We start from the raw sequence: 16,060 nt of genomic DNA, 5'->3' as shown, positions 1-16,060 counted from the left end.
TTTATCTTTTGTTTAATTTTCATTATGTAGAGTATCAGTATTTAAGGTCAAATTAATATTTCATTTCATTTATAGATCACCTTCCACCACTGTTCAAGGAGGCCCAAAGGACTGTACACAATATTACATGAATAAACAATGAACAACAAAAATTAAGAACATAATGATAAAAAAGATAATAACTACTAAACAAAAGATTAAAAACATAATAAAAGGTTAGCTAGGCAGAAGTTGAGGCACGGTAGTGGAGGAACAGTCCAGCTTTAAAGCTCCCCAAGAGGGAAACCTCTCTAAAAGCCGGTAGCAGTTTTTCCCCCCAGAACTTGCATTTGGTTCTTGGGACCAGCAGCACACACTGGTATGACGAATGCAGGGACTTTAGGAGGGGGGAATATAAAAAAAAAAATAAAAAAATAGCAAGATAAGAGGTAGCAGTACCGGGGTTATGTACTTTAACTTTTTAGCACCACAGACCAATTTAGCTGCTGCGTTCTGAACCACCTGCAGCTTCGCCACTGAAGCTTTTCTGCAACCCAGCACATAAGGAACTGCAATAATTCAGCCTGGACAAAACAAAAGCATGTGTTACAATTTCAGTGTTCGGCTTTAAAAGGAATGACTCGATCCTAGCCAAGCATCACAGCTGAAAAAGGCCCGACCTGGTTACGGCATTTATTTGGAGGTCCAGTTTCAAGGAAGCATCAAGTCTCACTCTGAGATTTATGACTACTGACTGCTCAAATGGGGCAAAAAAGAGGAGGTCAAGACCATGATCCTTACAACCTTCAGGGGAAAACACAACTACCTCAGTCTTTCTTTCATTAAAACCAAGAAAGTTAGCAGACATCCACAGTCAGTATTTGACTCAAATGAAGCCAGAAATGAAATTCAACAACCAAAGCTTCTGCAATCTCATGGAAACTTGCATTAGTGCTAAATATTAGTTTCTAATGTCTGTTAGGTGATTATCATTTGATTGTTTTAATAATAGAACAACTAGAGCCCTCTTTGAGAATTATATGTATTTAAAATAAATACCAATGCATGTATGCCTATTGTGTAGGTCTCTTTGGGTTACTTTAGTTTGTTGCTGCATTTTAATTTGCTATTATTTTGAGTGTGTCTAAATTCTGTCTTTTAGACCTTTGCTCTACATTGCATTTCCCCCAAAGTCAATTCATTTCCACATTCATCCGTCTTCAGCCCATTCATTTCACTACATTTGAATCATCAACCTTCATACATTACCGGCAGATTTTTTTTAGAAAAAAAAAGAAAACACATCTCATTATAAATCTTTAATATTGTCAGGAATTGTAACTGAACAGTTGTCCACGAAACCCACTGAATTCAACAACTTCACTCTGTGTTGCAAAAGGCAGGCAATGGATTCCAACTGACAGCAGCAGATGTCTGAGTTTTTTATTCTTTACTTGTCTAGCCAGGTTGTTCAGGCTCTACATCATCTGACTGAATCAGAAATGATTAGCACATCAACACCAGATGTGTTGGTTAACCTACTTTCACTTTAGCCTCATAAACATGCAGGATTGCAGGATAGGATGATGTTTTTAAACCATAGCTGCAAAAATCACCTAGACCTGACCTGTAAAGCAATATGTTCTGTGTTGGCACACGTGTGTCAGCCCTGATGGATGGCAGTCTTTAAAATGCTCCACAGATCCTATAGTTCACAGTGTGCCAAACTAAGCAGCTATATTGGCTTCTTACTTTACTCTATGGAGAATATGATGATTTATTAAACTCCTCTGCTTTGTTGCTACTGTTGCTGCCGTTCCAGCCAGAATCTACACAAATGCAAAAGGAAAAAATATTCTCAGTATTATCTATCATCCAGTTATTACCTTATCTTACATTTTGATAAAAGATCATCTCAGATGGTAGAGATGTGCCATGTTATAGTGTTTTTAATCCTAAATATAAAAAAAGGCATGGAGCTAAGCATAGGCACCTGAGTTGATGATTATAAGAAAATTGCTGGACCTTTTAAAAGTCTTGTTTGCTACACTTGTTTCTCAAAAGTTTATAATTAGAATATAATTTACATGCTAGAAAAGCATAAATAATAATATGACAATTGAAACAACAATGTTTACAACATATTTAAAAAACGGGCATGTATAAGCTTCACTCATTAAAGCCTGCCACTTAATTAAATTCTACAATTTTACTTTACAGGATTTCTATAGCAGCCGAACAATATAATATTCATTCATCTTCTTAACCGTTTATTCCCTTTCGGGGTCACGGGGTTGCCGGAGCCTATCCCGGCCACTTGGGCGTAGGCAAGGGATGCCCTGGACTGGTCGCCAGTCTGTCGCAGGGTAGAATATCCTCAATCACACATCCATTCACTCTCACACTCACACCTAGGGACAATTTAGAGTTGCCAATCAACCTATGTATAGGTTGAATATAATATTCATAATAATAATTTAACAATAACAGTTTACAGTAAAATTATTAATAAAAAGAATAACATGTTGTGTTTCACCTTTCAGCATATCCTTTCAGAGGTTGCCACAGTGACAGGTGGTTTGGCAGAGATTTTTATGTCGGATGTCCTTCTTGACATAACCCTGTATTTAATCCAAACTGGGGACTGACATGAGATTTATACATATATAAATTATTTGACTCAAAGTGGGTTAATTTCTGATAATGCATTTTTCGAAGGCCATTATCCCGCTTTTAACATGGTCACTTAACAAAAGAAAAAAATATTCAATCAGATTTAGTACTTTGTTCTTGTTATTCTTTCGGTTTAGATCACTTTTTTCACAAAAAGTGGACTATTTGATACGTGCCGTGGCACATTGTCACGGTAACATGACAAGACCCTTAGCCGGAGAGACAGTTCCCCTCTAACCGCTTGTTTTTGTCTAGATGATGAAGCAAAAGTTTGTTTCAAAGAAGCCAGCGCAGTGATATAGAACATTTAAGCAATGTGACCGGAACTTCTTTTTTAGGTGTGCATTACCACTTTTTAATCCGCACCCAGCAGCCAATCAGAATCGAGCATTCATGCTGACCATGGTATTAATTTAAAAATCCCCTACGGTTGGTTTGCAGCATTGGTAGCTTACATTTTCATGTTCCTCTTAGATTATGGGAATTTTCTCCCACTATAAATAATTTCTGGATGTTATTTGCCAATATTGGTGTATACATTATACACATTACTACCGTAAAGCGTTGCATAACGGTATACAGACACTTTACTCTGAAAAATAATCTGCTGGATTTTTACATTAATTGCGTAAGTAATTGAAGAGTTATGGTAGTAGAAAGAACGTCAACACTAGAGCTAAAGTTCCGGTCAGAAAGGACTAAAGACCTAAGAATCCTCTGCATGTTTTTTGACAAAGCCACTCAAATACTGCAGGTTTCAGTGACTGTCTTTTGACTGGGCCTTGGAGGAACATCGCTTTGCTGAACACATCCCTCATTTTCTTTAAAAAAGGATTCCTGTTCAACCTTTATTCCTAATGAATAGCAGCCAACCCAGTAAAAAGGAAAAAAAGGTTATCCTTTTGAGTTTTTCCATGTTCTCTTCTTCAAAAATGTTCCATCTTTTTGTTCTTTGCCTCTCTTTGCCCCCTTCAGCAATTATAATATCTGCTGTGTGCCGAGCTCATGTACTTAGAAGTGTAGGCGTATTCTTCTTGAAATTTTCTAACGAGTGCATTTGCAGCTGCTTTACATCTTCCTTTTGCAAGAAAAGGCAGTCAAAAAAATCTTTTTTCGTGAGTTTGATATTTGAAAACGACATGTTTACATGCTTGCGTTCATGTTCAGATGATGTATATATGTACAGAGGCTTAATGTGCAGCAGCATTTGTGTGGGACAGAAAAGAGCAATGTGGGGGCAGAGAAATGAGGATCATAAATGTAGATTAGCTGCTAAAGATGGATGTATTATTTGTAAATATGTTATCAATAAGAGTAGCATTTGGAGTAGGGATTCTGCTGGGTCTTGTTGTGGTTGGATAATACCATACATTCTGTTGATAAGATCGTTGGTTGCTTTATGTTTGCTGGGTTTATCAGATCAATATTAAAATCTCCACAAATGAATAAGATTTTGTTATTTTCAACATGAAACACCTTTTCCATCCAGTCACTGAACACTTCAAAGCTTGACCCTTGTGACCTATAAACACGGCTTAGAATGACATTTGTCCCTGACTCGTAACCCATTTCAATTGTAAGACATTCCAGTATTCCATCCACTGCAACTGACAATGTATTAATTGCTGTAAACTTAGTCTTTTTTTTCACATATATTGTGATTCCTCCACCTTTTTTCTTTACTCTGTTGTCATAGTTAAAGTTGTAGTTTTCCAATTAAAAGTCAGTGACCTTGTCGCAGCTGAACCAAGTTTCAGATATGGTTATGATATCAAAGGAATGCCCCATATTCTGTAAATAGTCCTTGATGTTTTCAAAGTTGGTATACATGCTTCATCTGTTAAAGTGAATGATGATAGTTTTCCTTCTGGCTTAACAGAGTTTTTAAAGTCATCTATTCTGTAATATTTGCAGTCCATATTAACAGTGGAAAAGAATTGATCAGGGTCGATGTCATCTTGAAGGTTCTTGTCATTATCACTGAATACTTTAAGGTCGGTTTACTCATCAGATCTCTCTGAAAGTCGCGGTTGCAGGTGACTGTTGAAGAAAATGTGTTGTAATTAGAAGCTATTGATTGTAGAGTTTGTCTCATCACCTCGTAAGACCAGCATCTTCACATATCTATTGTTAAAACTGTATAGGGCAAAAACTTCTCCAGGTCCACCAAGCTTCTGATAATGATGACCTTAGTTTGGCATAAATCTTGCAGTCTTCTACCCAAGTGCTTCGAATTTTCCCCAGCTTTTTCAAATAACATGCCCTTCTGGCGATGTCTGCACTCCTTTTAGTGAGGTTGTCATTCATAAAAACATTGGTTCCCTTCAGATTTCTTCCTTGCTTCATTAAAGGTGCTTTCTGTTTCCAATTAACAAACTTTGAGAGGATCGCAGGTTTGTCGGTCTCTCTTCTCCTAGGTAGAAGTCGGCAGATCTCAACATTGTTTGTGTCTAGATAGATTTCTTTGGACTTTAATAACTCCTCCACCTCTTCCTCGTCGGATTCCTCACAATTCCTGGCGTTAACTGCGTGCGTTTATAACCGGGGTTTGATTTTCAATCCGGTGATAATTTGATTTGATTTGATTTATTTATTTATTTCAAGCATTGTAGTCAAAGCAATAAAATATTTACACATATTTATCGAACTCATTACAGAAATTTTGAAATACATAGTTTAAAAAGACAGAAAATAAAACAAAACAAAAAGTCACTTAAATCACATTTTGCTTAATTAAATACAGTGATCATTAACTAAAGTCAAGTAGAGCTGGATTTATTGCTTGAAAAGAAGTGTGAAGAAGCGAATTTATATAATCCCACCCCTGCTGAGTTAATTCATTTTACAGTTTTACAGTTTTTGTAATCCAGTTCTGATCCGATAGATTCTTTTCAAGTAACAAAATGATTTATTAACTTTGGAAAAACATTCATTCATGATTTCAGTAAACAGTATCGGTAACCAGTAATCATTATTGCACATTGCAATGTAATACTCTTTGATTGTAATTAAAAGAGCTTTGATTATTTCACTACAATCAAGTTTACACATTTTTGGAAATAATTGGGAATTATTCAAACACCTGTTGATCCTTAAATCCTCTTATCTTTATATCCTGAAATAAGAGTTTCTTTATACATTTTCTTGAATATTTGAACATTTTTTGAGCTCATTACTTAAACCGTTCCAAGGTTTAGTGCCACACACCGACATACAGAAACTTTTCTTTGTGCTTCTTATCAATTTGATCTTGAAGTTCCTACCTCCCATCAGTTTGTAGCCTCCTTCATTTTCTAAGAACTGTTTTTGGATGTTGAATGGTAACGATTTCACACTGAGTCTGTATAAAAGTTACGCAGTGTAAAAATCCACAAGGTCATACAGTTTTAAAAGTCTAGATTGATAAGATAAATTGTTTGTATGATCAAGATATCCAACTTTAGGTATAATTCTGATGGGTCGTTTTTGAGTAAAAAGAGAGGATGTAGTGAGCTCTTATAATTATTCACCCAAATTTGTATACAGTAGGTCATATATGGTATTAAGGAGCAGTGCAATATATATCTACCGTTGTATTCTAACATATGTTTAGATTTATTTACGATTGAAATACTTTTTGAGACTTTAGTTTGTATGTGTCTGATGTGTGGCTTCCAACTTAGTTTGTCATCGATAAAAACCCCTAAGAATTGGATTTCTGTAACACTTTGAATTAGGACATTATTTATTTCATTTGAGAGCCGCTATTGGCGTTGTAGTTACCAAAAAACATCACGTTGGTTTTATCTAGGTTCAAAGATGATTTGTAATGATCCATTCATGATTTTATTTTGTTTAACTCTGTGTTTATCACATTGATAAGTTCCCAATGATTGTCTGTAGAATAGAATATGTTTGTGTCATCAGCAAATAATGAGTTTCATGACCTTTGAAACATTGAATATATCATTTATGTATATATTGAAAAGCAGCGGGCCCAGAATTCATCCTTGTGGGACACCACAACTCATCTCTATGGTTTCTTAAGTAAATTTATCAATGTTGACAAATTGTTTTCTTACTCTTAAATAGCTTTTGACCCAAGTTAGCGCTAGTCCTCTTATCCCTTAGACTTCCAGTTTGTCAAGGATGTCATGATTGAGAGTGTAAAAATGCTTTTTTTAAGTCAATGAAAATTCCAGCTGCGTATTTCTTTTCGTCCAGAGCATCATTGATAGCCAAAGAGGTTGATCTGTTTTCTCTAAAACCATATTGGTTTTCATTTATAATTTTATATTTATTTATAAATGTCACTTATTTATCATTTAATATTTTTCTAGAATTTTTGAGAATTGTGGAAGAAGAAAAACAGGTCTATAGTTTGTACGTTGGTGTTTGTCTACGCTCTTATCGTCAATCCTGGTTTGGCAGAGATTATTGTGCTGGATCCCCTTCCTTACACAACCCTGTATTTTATCCAGGCCGGGGACTGGCACACAAAGCCAAAGTCTGGGCCTTCTTGTGGCCACATAGTTATGAAGTGGCATGAAGGGTCTTGCCCAAGGACCCACACTGGATGAAGCTCATTGTGCCCCCTGGGATTGAAACCCTGGTTTCCTATGAGACATTCCCGATCATAATATAGTGTTTATTTAATGTGTATTTGCCATTTGCTTTCCTTTTAAAGTTATAAAGTATAACTGTGAATTTACTCTCAAAGATCTGAATTTGTTATGACACAAAACATTTTTTTTCCAGTTTGTGCTTAACAGTAGCATTTATACTGATAAGTTTGAAAGAAATGTTTTTGTACTTAAAATTGACTGCCATGTAGTTGAAGGTCAATTGATTCACTGTTGGACACAGAGCTCTAGCAAAACCCAGCAAAGAATAACATTTGAGGATTCATATATTAATGGCTTTGCAGAATTTTCTCTTCTTTTTCGGAGCTATCACAAAACATCTACCCGTCTTTTTCCCATCTGTCTGTGAGATCCTTTACTTCCCTTGTAACCTCTATCCAGCTGGCATCCCACTTTGTTTTTCCCTTTACTTTTTTTGTACTTATTCAACCTATTTTTTTTTCACCAGTACTTGTTCCTTCAATTTTTTTTCTTTTGTTCATTTTTTTTCTGACTTCAGCTTCTTCCTGTGATTCTTCTGTGCTTTCTGTCCGTCACCTTTTTTTTTCCACCGCTCCTCCACTGCTCTTCAGAGGTCCCATCCACTTCCAAACCCTCGTCTTTCATCCTCCAGTTCTCCTTTTCTCCACACTGTTACCATGACAGTAAGACAGAAAGAGCCTTTGATGCTGTCTGAGTGCTGGTCCACTGGACTTTGATTTGGTTTTTAGAAAAGTTACATTTAGGGGAAAAAGAGTGTGTGTGTGTGTGGGTGGGTGGGTGGGTGTGTGTGTGTGGGGGGGAGTGTTGCTGTGCCTGACATTCACTAAGGGGAGCAAAAATAGTGAGGAGACAAAAGCTATAGATAAAGATTAACTAAAGAAATGCACCAATGTTTACAGACAATAAACTTGAAGCTTAAATATTTTCTAACTCAATCTTTGTTATGAAATCATTGCAAAAATTATTTTTCAAAACTCTGAAAGACACTGTATAGAGTATAAAGCAACAGAATAAAAAAGCGTTTAAAAAAAGCAAAGATAGAATAGTGCAGATGAAATCACAGGGAAGCCGGAACAGATGAGTTTTCACTTTAGAATAAAAAGTAGAAATTGAATCAGTCTTGCGGATATCAGGAGGGCACCTTGTGGCGGGCAGAGGGCACCATGAGGTGAACAGAGGTGGAGGATTTGAGTAAACGAGAGGGTGTGGAATTAAGGAGGAGATTAGAGCAGTTTGGATGGGTGAGAGTGGCCTTGAGGATGATGTATGAGATTTTTTTACTTTCCTATAGGGAGGGGTTACAGTTTTCTTGCTTCAGTAATACTTAATCATGTGTATTTGTTTCTAATTTCAAAACAATCATTTACTGTCGCAGGTGTCTCACATTGTTGGTTTCATGTGATTTGAAAATGAGAAAGACAATCGTATGACAGTATGTTGATTTATAAAGCAGATTTTTGACTGTTTTAAAACAACATTTAGATTAGGACATTTAGTCCAGCAAGTTTGTTGTGAAAATTGGGTCATACAAGTTTTTATTTTTTCTTCGTTGTCTTACATTTTTTCATCTGTAGCCAGTTGAAGCTGTTGTAGTCCAGTGCACAACTGAGCTGCAACAGGGTTAGTATGGTAATGTGCAGCCAGTTTTACAAGAAAAGGATTTGTCTTTATTTTTCTGGCACCAACTACATACTGAGTCACATTTGGATTTGATTTATGTTAATGACTTAAAAGAATTTAAGACCTTTTAAATATTTTCTATTCTCTAACAGTTTCCATACAAAACATTACTATTTCTGTTTCTTTAATCACTGTTATGTCTCTTTTTGTTGACCTATATTTTGAGTCTTTTGTTCAAATGCCTGGAAATCTTTATATTTTCTCATTTTTGCTGTAGAGAGGTGACAGAGGCATATTTTTTCAACGGGCACTCTGCAGTTTACATGTCATAGCGAACACATAGGGATAAATTAGGGTAAAGTATGAGATGTGGCGTGTCATTTATTTTTCAACCAACCTGAGAGCCCATTTGTGCTGTTTAAGTGCTCCTTGCTTGCGGTATGACTGTTACAAAATTACAAAATTAGGAAAAAGTGTGGTTTGTATGGGAATCCTGCATTCTACTTACATATTGCGTGCAAACCTAATGCATGCAGCATTCAGTTTTTGACAAGTACTCACTTTTCGAACGACAACAGTGTGACGAGAGGGCACTGTAATGCAATATCACCCTTACGTGACTTATCCTTAAACATACTTTATTATACATTTACCTCATGCGCAACAGTGGTGCATTCCATTTTTAGGGCATCCTTTGAGGCGGCCGCTCCTTTCTATGACCCTCAATAGACATCAGGGCACATGTGACTCACGCTTTAAGTGCAGAACAGAAACAAATCTTTACCAAGAGAAAAAAAAAGTGAGTTCAAATCCACAGTAAGGTCATACAAAAGACTTGGGTATTCAATCAGCAAAGGGTTTCTGATCCCACTGTGATTGCAAGGTCACCACGCCTCCAAGTGATTGCTTGAATACAAAAAACACACTGATATTTCCGACTAAAATAACTGGACTCCAGATTTTTTTGCTGTTTATTGCAATTTGTCCAACACTGGAAGCAACATCAAGTATCCTTTTCCATTTCCTTTTTGTTTTTTTCATTTTGATTTAGTCGTCATGTGACTATGGGACTGTTTTGTGTCCTTCCTTTTTCAAAACATTCAGTAGGACACTTTGGAAAGACGCTGCCGACTTTTATATCTCCTCTGCACTCATCATGGGATTAGCATTAGATATTTTTATACTCTTTCTTTCTGCTTTGTTGTGCTCTCCAGGTAGTCTTCGAGTCACGTGGTCTCTGGATTTTCACATTCAAAGGAATGTAAAAAATAGAATTAAATCATGCAGAGAAATAGGAGTTATACATTTCAAGCTGCATATTTAAGATGATCATTTTAGCTTTGGAGGTTCTCATTAATCTGGAGATCTGGAGATCCTACTGTAAATATGTCATATTTCCATCACCATCATTGGTTTTAGGAGTCAGAAACAACATCAGTGGATTAATCAGACAAATAAGTGGTGTCTAGCTCACTAGAGGTTTCAATATTTTGCCAATATAGCCTAATGTTAAGCAGAGTAATGTCTTGTCTTCTTGCAGGCAGACTACAAACATGTTTATTTCTGTATCTGAGCTTGGAGTTGTAGAACAGACTGATATGCCATTGAAGCCAGCCTTTGGGGGCCATTTAAGTTCACTGCTGACATGTCTCTATTGCTTTTTACCCAGTTAGGCTGATGCTGTACTTTGTAAGGCAGCTGGATACTTGCTTTCTGAGATTATGGCCACCGCCCCCTCAGCTGAAAGAAATACAGAAAAAGGAAAAATGCGAAAAATGTAAAATTAAAGAAGGATCTGCTGTGAGATAGAGCTGAATGAAGAATGAGGTGGAATCCCTGGAAGAAGAGGAAGGGGAAAGTAAGTGAGGCTGGAAAGAAGAAGAAGGGCAAGAGGCAGCTTAGTTTAACAGTACTTCCCACACAGAGAGAAGGAAGAAGAAGAAGAAGAGGTGAAAGATGACAAGAGGAGGGGCGGGCTGTGTCTTCTCCTCTCCCTGCTAGAAGGAAGAACTTGCTCTCTCCATCTCTCTTTCCTTTATTTGCCATGTGACCATCCAGAGCTCCAGTACGGCTGTCTTTCTCTGCTTCTCTCTCCATCCTTCTCGTGGAGCTCACTATGCCTGACTGAGGTGGAGGAGGAGGAGGAAAAGGATAAAGAGCTAAAAAAGAGGGAGAGGATGTTCTCTGTTTCACTCAAGTGCCGGTTGGGGGTCATCAGACGGCGAATCAAGGGTACAGTGTGTGTTTGTTTGTATCACGCATGCTGCTCAGTGTGCGTGGTTTGAATGCATTTCCTTGAGTGTTTCCTTTATGGCTTTCTGTGTGAGATGATGCGTGACTCAAGTGAGTAATTGTGTGTTTCTCATTGTTTGAGATTAAAGTCCTTGCAGGTGTGATGAATGCACATGTGCGTGGATTTAGAAATCAACAGCATTTAAGGAGCGAAAACGCTTCACTCCTGGACATGACTTCGTTTTCCTCATCTTCATCTCCCCATCTGACCTGCACTCCACTTTGCTGATTTAAATGTTGGCTAGAATCTTCGTAAACTCTGAGTGGGCTTTGATTCTGGACTCAAATTGAAGGCTCTCATTTTCCTCTCAGCAGGATCTATGCTTGATGAAAGAAAAGTAAAGTGTCTCAGCAGCCGCTCAGAAACCACTTTCACTTTTCTGCCTGCTGCTGAGTTGTGTTACAAACTTGTCAACAGGTTGCTGTTGTCTCTGGGTTCATTTGGATTTTGTGTCAGTGGATGCATGCAGAAGCATTGATGTAAAGATTGTTTAAATGGGCAAATTTATAATTAGCATTTCTGCAGTAAGATTGCTGATAACAACTGTAGCACCAAAAAGCAGTGGATGCAGTTGAAAACACTAAACAACGATGAATCACATGGGTGTTGGCAGTAAAGTAGCTTTTCGCTGGTTTTGTTCACATTTTACCCTCTGATTTTGAGATTTGTCAAGTTAGTTTCGGTTTTCCTGGAGCTAGCTGTTGGGTTTGTCTTGTACAGTTTTACATTTTTCTGATTTGGCCTTATATTAAATTGGGATGTTAGATTTGATCTAAATTGGATGTTTCGCCCCGATCAGGGATCAGATATTTATTTTATTCTCATTTCTATGATCAGTGCTGTATATTTTATGCTAATAATTACTGAAAAATACTCTACTAGAAGTAAGTATATCATGAACGGATCACATTTTGTTACAATAAAACACAGGAGAATATGATACTAGTTTGAGTAGGAGGCGCACAAATACAGTTCAGTAAAGTTTGCAAAATAATTGCAGATTCAGACTTCTGGGCTCAAGAACTCTTAATAAACATTTAAAACTGACAGGAAGTGTCTCTTTTGTGTCTCTTTTGTGTGGTCTTAACTCAAACAATGACCTACAAAGGCATTTCAATGGAAAAATATTCATTTAGAAAAAGAGAATTACATGGAGAGACGCCAGGGAGACAGCTGCCATGGGGCCGTCTACAAAGGGCCACCTCCGGGAAATTGTGGTTGAAAAGAAAAAAACAATCTATAATGTCTCAAAAACTGCTGAAATGAAAAATTATTTTATTAAAATGAGACAGTCATGAATACTCATCATTATATTTATGCTACAACAGCGATTTGGAAAATAAGTCATTGTTTTTCATTTCAGGATTTTTGTAATGTAGATAGGAATCACTTATGATCAAAAATGCAGTCACAAAAATAATCACCTGTTTTTGCCAGTTAATAGTTAGTATTTGTTCTAGTTGATATAGTTGCAATATTTGTACTTGATTGTTGAAGCTACTTTACAAAAGTGTTCTGTTTGAGTGTTAAAAGATAAAATAAGGTTAATATAATAATAATAATAGGGGAAAACCTGGATCTGATTCTTTTGCAGTTGTTCATTTTTTTAATGGATCCCGTCTCAATTTGGGCAGATTCTTGAAATCAAATGACAGAATCGGATCGGGGACCAAAGAACCTGAGTGGGACATCCCTAATGTTGAATGCAATCTCCCCTTTTTTAGTAACCCTTGTGCTATCTTAGATGACCCCACCCTTGCGTTGACGTGTTATTGCTACCATGACAAAGGTGGATAAAGGTGGAAAGATTTCATGTAATCCATGGACACCAGTGAAGATCACAAATCATTGAAGAAAAAAGGTTCAGAGCACTGTCTAGTGGGTCTAGATGACCCAACTCCCAACGTTAAAGTGCCTAGGATAGCAAAAGAGTTACAGCCAGCCAGGAAATGACCAGAATTGAGTAGCTTCCATGTACTTTATGTGTTACAGTTTGATTTTTCCCTTTGTTTCTGATTTGATCTTTTAAAGTTGATACATTTTACTTGCCATATCCTACCAAATCCTCATTTTGAAGCATTGTTGATTTGGGGCAGAGTAAAGACTGGCCCCTCTACGTCTTTAAAATTATAAAAAGACATCTTTGTCAATTTTTTGGTTAGTTTGCTTCTTGTGCTCCTGTTTACCTGACACAGTTCATCAAGTTTTAATGGATAGCTGCCTACGTCTAATGGAGACACTCATGTGAGCGTGTATTAAAGCACGGACATGTCAGAAATCGACGGGATACAAGGTGGGCATCTGCTGACTTAGAACATGAGCTCTCCTACTGTGCATCTTAACCAGCAATCAAGTCTTTTTTTTTTTTTTCTCTTAAAGACTAATTGCACCGAGAAGCAATAAAACACAACTTATAAGAAATAGAGACATAATGTAGAAGACAAATCTGAGATCTGATCTTAACTAAAACCCTCAGGTGGTTCTCTGCACTCCTTAATAAAAGTAGAGGTCTGACACTGCAGTGTTTGGTGTACCAGATCTGTTCATAAATGGGATAATTAAGGGCTTTAATAATCTTTGCATGTTGTGTTGGTGTGTGAGTCAAAATTGGCCATGGCACACCGAGTTATGAGTTCAGCGGGGAGCTACTTTGTGTGATGTTTCATTTATGACACAGTTTGGGTCTGAGTGTTTACGTTATCTGCTCTGCATGTGTGTATAAGTGTATGAGATGCGAGGTTGTACTCCAGTGGAGCTTGAGGGCAGTTTGGTTTGTGTGTGTGTTTATGAGAGTGTGTGCTGTTGTGAGAATTGATTTCTAAATCTCGGAAAGCTGCTGGAGCCACTCATTCTTTTCTCTCCTTCTCTGTGTGGGAGACTTTCATTATAGATGATGCTTCTACTGACAATATGAGGCGTTCATACGTGTGTGTGTGTGTGTCTGTGTGAGCCACGTTTTTGTAAGGTGTGTGATTATTTGAAATGTGTAGACATTTCTGCTTAGACACACAAGTATTGTGTAGTATATTAATTCGTTACTTTGTCTTAGTCTAAACTGAAAACATTCTAGTCACTTCCATTTGCCTTCCACAGCAGGAGGAAGACAATAACTTTGGGTTTAAGGATCCCAGCTCTCTGCTCTGGCACTTATCTCCAGGATTGATAACTCCACTGTGTTACCAGCCTACAGAATTGTGTTTCTAAAAATAATACAAAAACCATGGCTTATTTAAACCTAGAAAAAAGAAAAACCCTATTAGACAAACAGGTAATGTAAAAAAGCACCCCAGAGACCTCCTCAGGACAAACTAGATGTGGACTTCAGAAGGACATGTCGCAGTGTTGGGTAAAGTGGCAAAAGCTGCCACAAACCAGGGAAAATTTGGCAAACAAATCCAAATCCAGCCATTTTCATTTACACATGTATTTGAAAGTGAAAAAAAAATAAATAAAAAAAGAAACAATAGATACATTAGGCTAAAGTGCTTACATAATGATGATAAGTTTTAAAAAGATTTAATGTTTAGTGTGTAATGTTACTTAAATGTATGAAAGTACTATAAAATATCATATTTTTACAAATATGAGCTTATTCAATTATTGGTGTTAAATTACTATTTTTTTTGTCTACAACTACATTTTAGGCCTGTCTAGAGTTACATCTGCCCCTCAGAGATGCTGCGATGCCATAAAAGGCAAGCCAAGAAGGTTGCTCCATTGTGTAGGTGGCTGGGAGCAGCTGAAAACATTATTTTTTACAATCAGGCAAAAAAGCAGAGTTGCAGCTGCTCTCTATCATTTTGTCACTCTAATTTTAGCCCACTGCTGTCGAGGAATAGCAGTAATTACTGTAAATATCCCAAAATGAAAACATATCTGCTTGGGGATATAAAATATTTAGCTTATCTTGAATGCAACAATATACTCATTTCTCTGCAACCACTTGAGTTGAGTGCTGGACCAATTTTCCTCATGTGAAAGTGTAAAAGTGCTTTTTTGAGACCATGTTGACATAGATCAAACTATAAACAGAATGCAGTAACTCTGTCCTTTTTTTAAACACCACACCAGACTGAAACTACCTTCACTCCACACTCAAGAACGCACCGTCAAGCAGCCACTTACAATAAAAAGTCTTTGTAAACACGCAGATGTGCATGTATTTTTCCTGTTCAGAACTCCCTTTTTAATGCATGGCTACACAGGTTTCTACCACCATTTTCAGGCTGTATGTACAAATTGCGCACTACAAGTCAAACCAGGTCTTTGACCAAAATTTAACTGGATCTTTAACCAATCAGAGACTCGGATTTGGTAGTGACGCATGGATGGCGTCCCTTTTAATTCAACGAGATGCCAACTATTTGAAAATTGATCATGGGGGAAAGATGAATAAGTGCGGTTTGTGGCTGGCTGGAATTACAGTTTAAGACACCGTCTTTCATACATCAAAAATAAAGCTGTGAAAGAAAAAGCCTGGATTAAAATTTGCTAGATTTACACCACTTTGACATTTCGCCCCAAGCTTGACATGCATTAGTAAACAGTAGAAAAAAAGAAGAAGATGCCCCCTGCTTGTCCAGTGTAAATACTGCGGGCTGGTCGAACACACGTTTAGCCCGTTCTTGAACGATAACATGCCCAGTGTGTCCGTAGCTTAAAAAAAAAAGAAAGCTATGTGTCAAACACACTCTCTTCTCACCTGAATAGCAAGATGGATTTCTGTTGTTCTATTACTCTTTGGACATGCCATTCTGCTGAAATATGAGTGTCCAGCAAACGCATCTCTAATAAAAACGCATGTGGAGGCTGAGACGGATGTGTTGGAAAACCCCGAATCTAGGTTTCTTGTCTTCGTAGTAGGAGCAGAAATCAATAGAGCAGAGGTGTT

General features: G+C 37.2%; 1 protein-coding gene across 5 annotated transcripts in view; it reads left to right on the top strand.

Annotated features, from left to right (window-relative positions):
- Positions 1–16,060, top strand: part of grip2 (glutamate receptor interacting protein 2) — a 242,945-nt gene that overhangs the window by 114,023 nt on the left and 112,862 nt on the right. The window contains exon 1 of one of the 5 annotated variants that reach the window (XM_023955042.1): positions 10,406–11,108. The exons of the other annotated variants lie outside the window; for them this stretch is intronic. Coding sequence (XP_023810810.1) covers positions 11,054–11,108 — 55 coding nt within the window. The 5' untranslated portion in view covers positions 10,406–11,053. Of the gene's footprint in view, positions 1–10,405; positions 11,109–16,060 lie in introns of those variants that run through there. 5 annotated transcript variants of the gene reach the window in all.

The sequence above is a fragment of the Oryzias latipes genome, chromosome 5 (genome assembly GCF_002234675.1).
Source record: "Oryzias latipes chromosome 5, ASM223467v1".
In the NCBI taxonomy this organism is placed as follows: Eukaryota; Metazoa; Chordata; class Actinopteri; order Beloniformes; family Adrianichthyidae; genus Oryzias; species Oryzias latipes.
The sequence above is the reverse complement of the archived record's forward strand: the minus strand, read 5'-3'. Positions and strand labels throughout refer to the sequence as shown.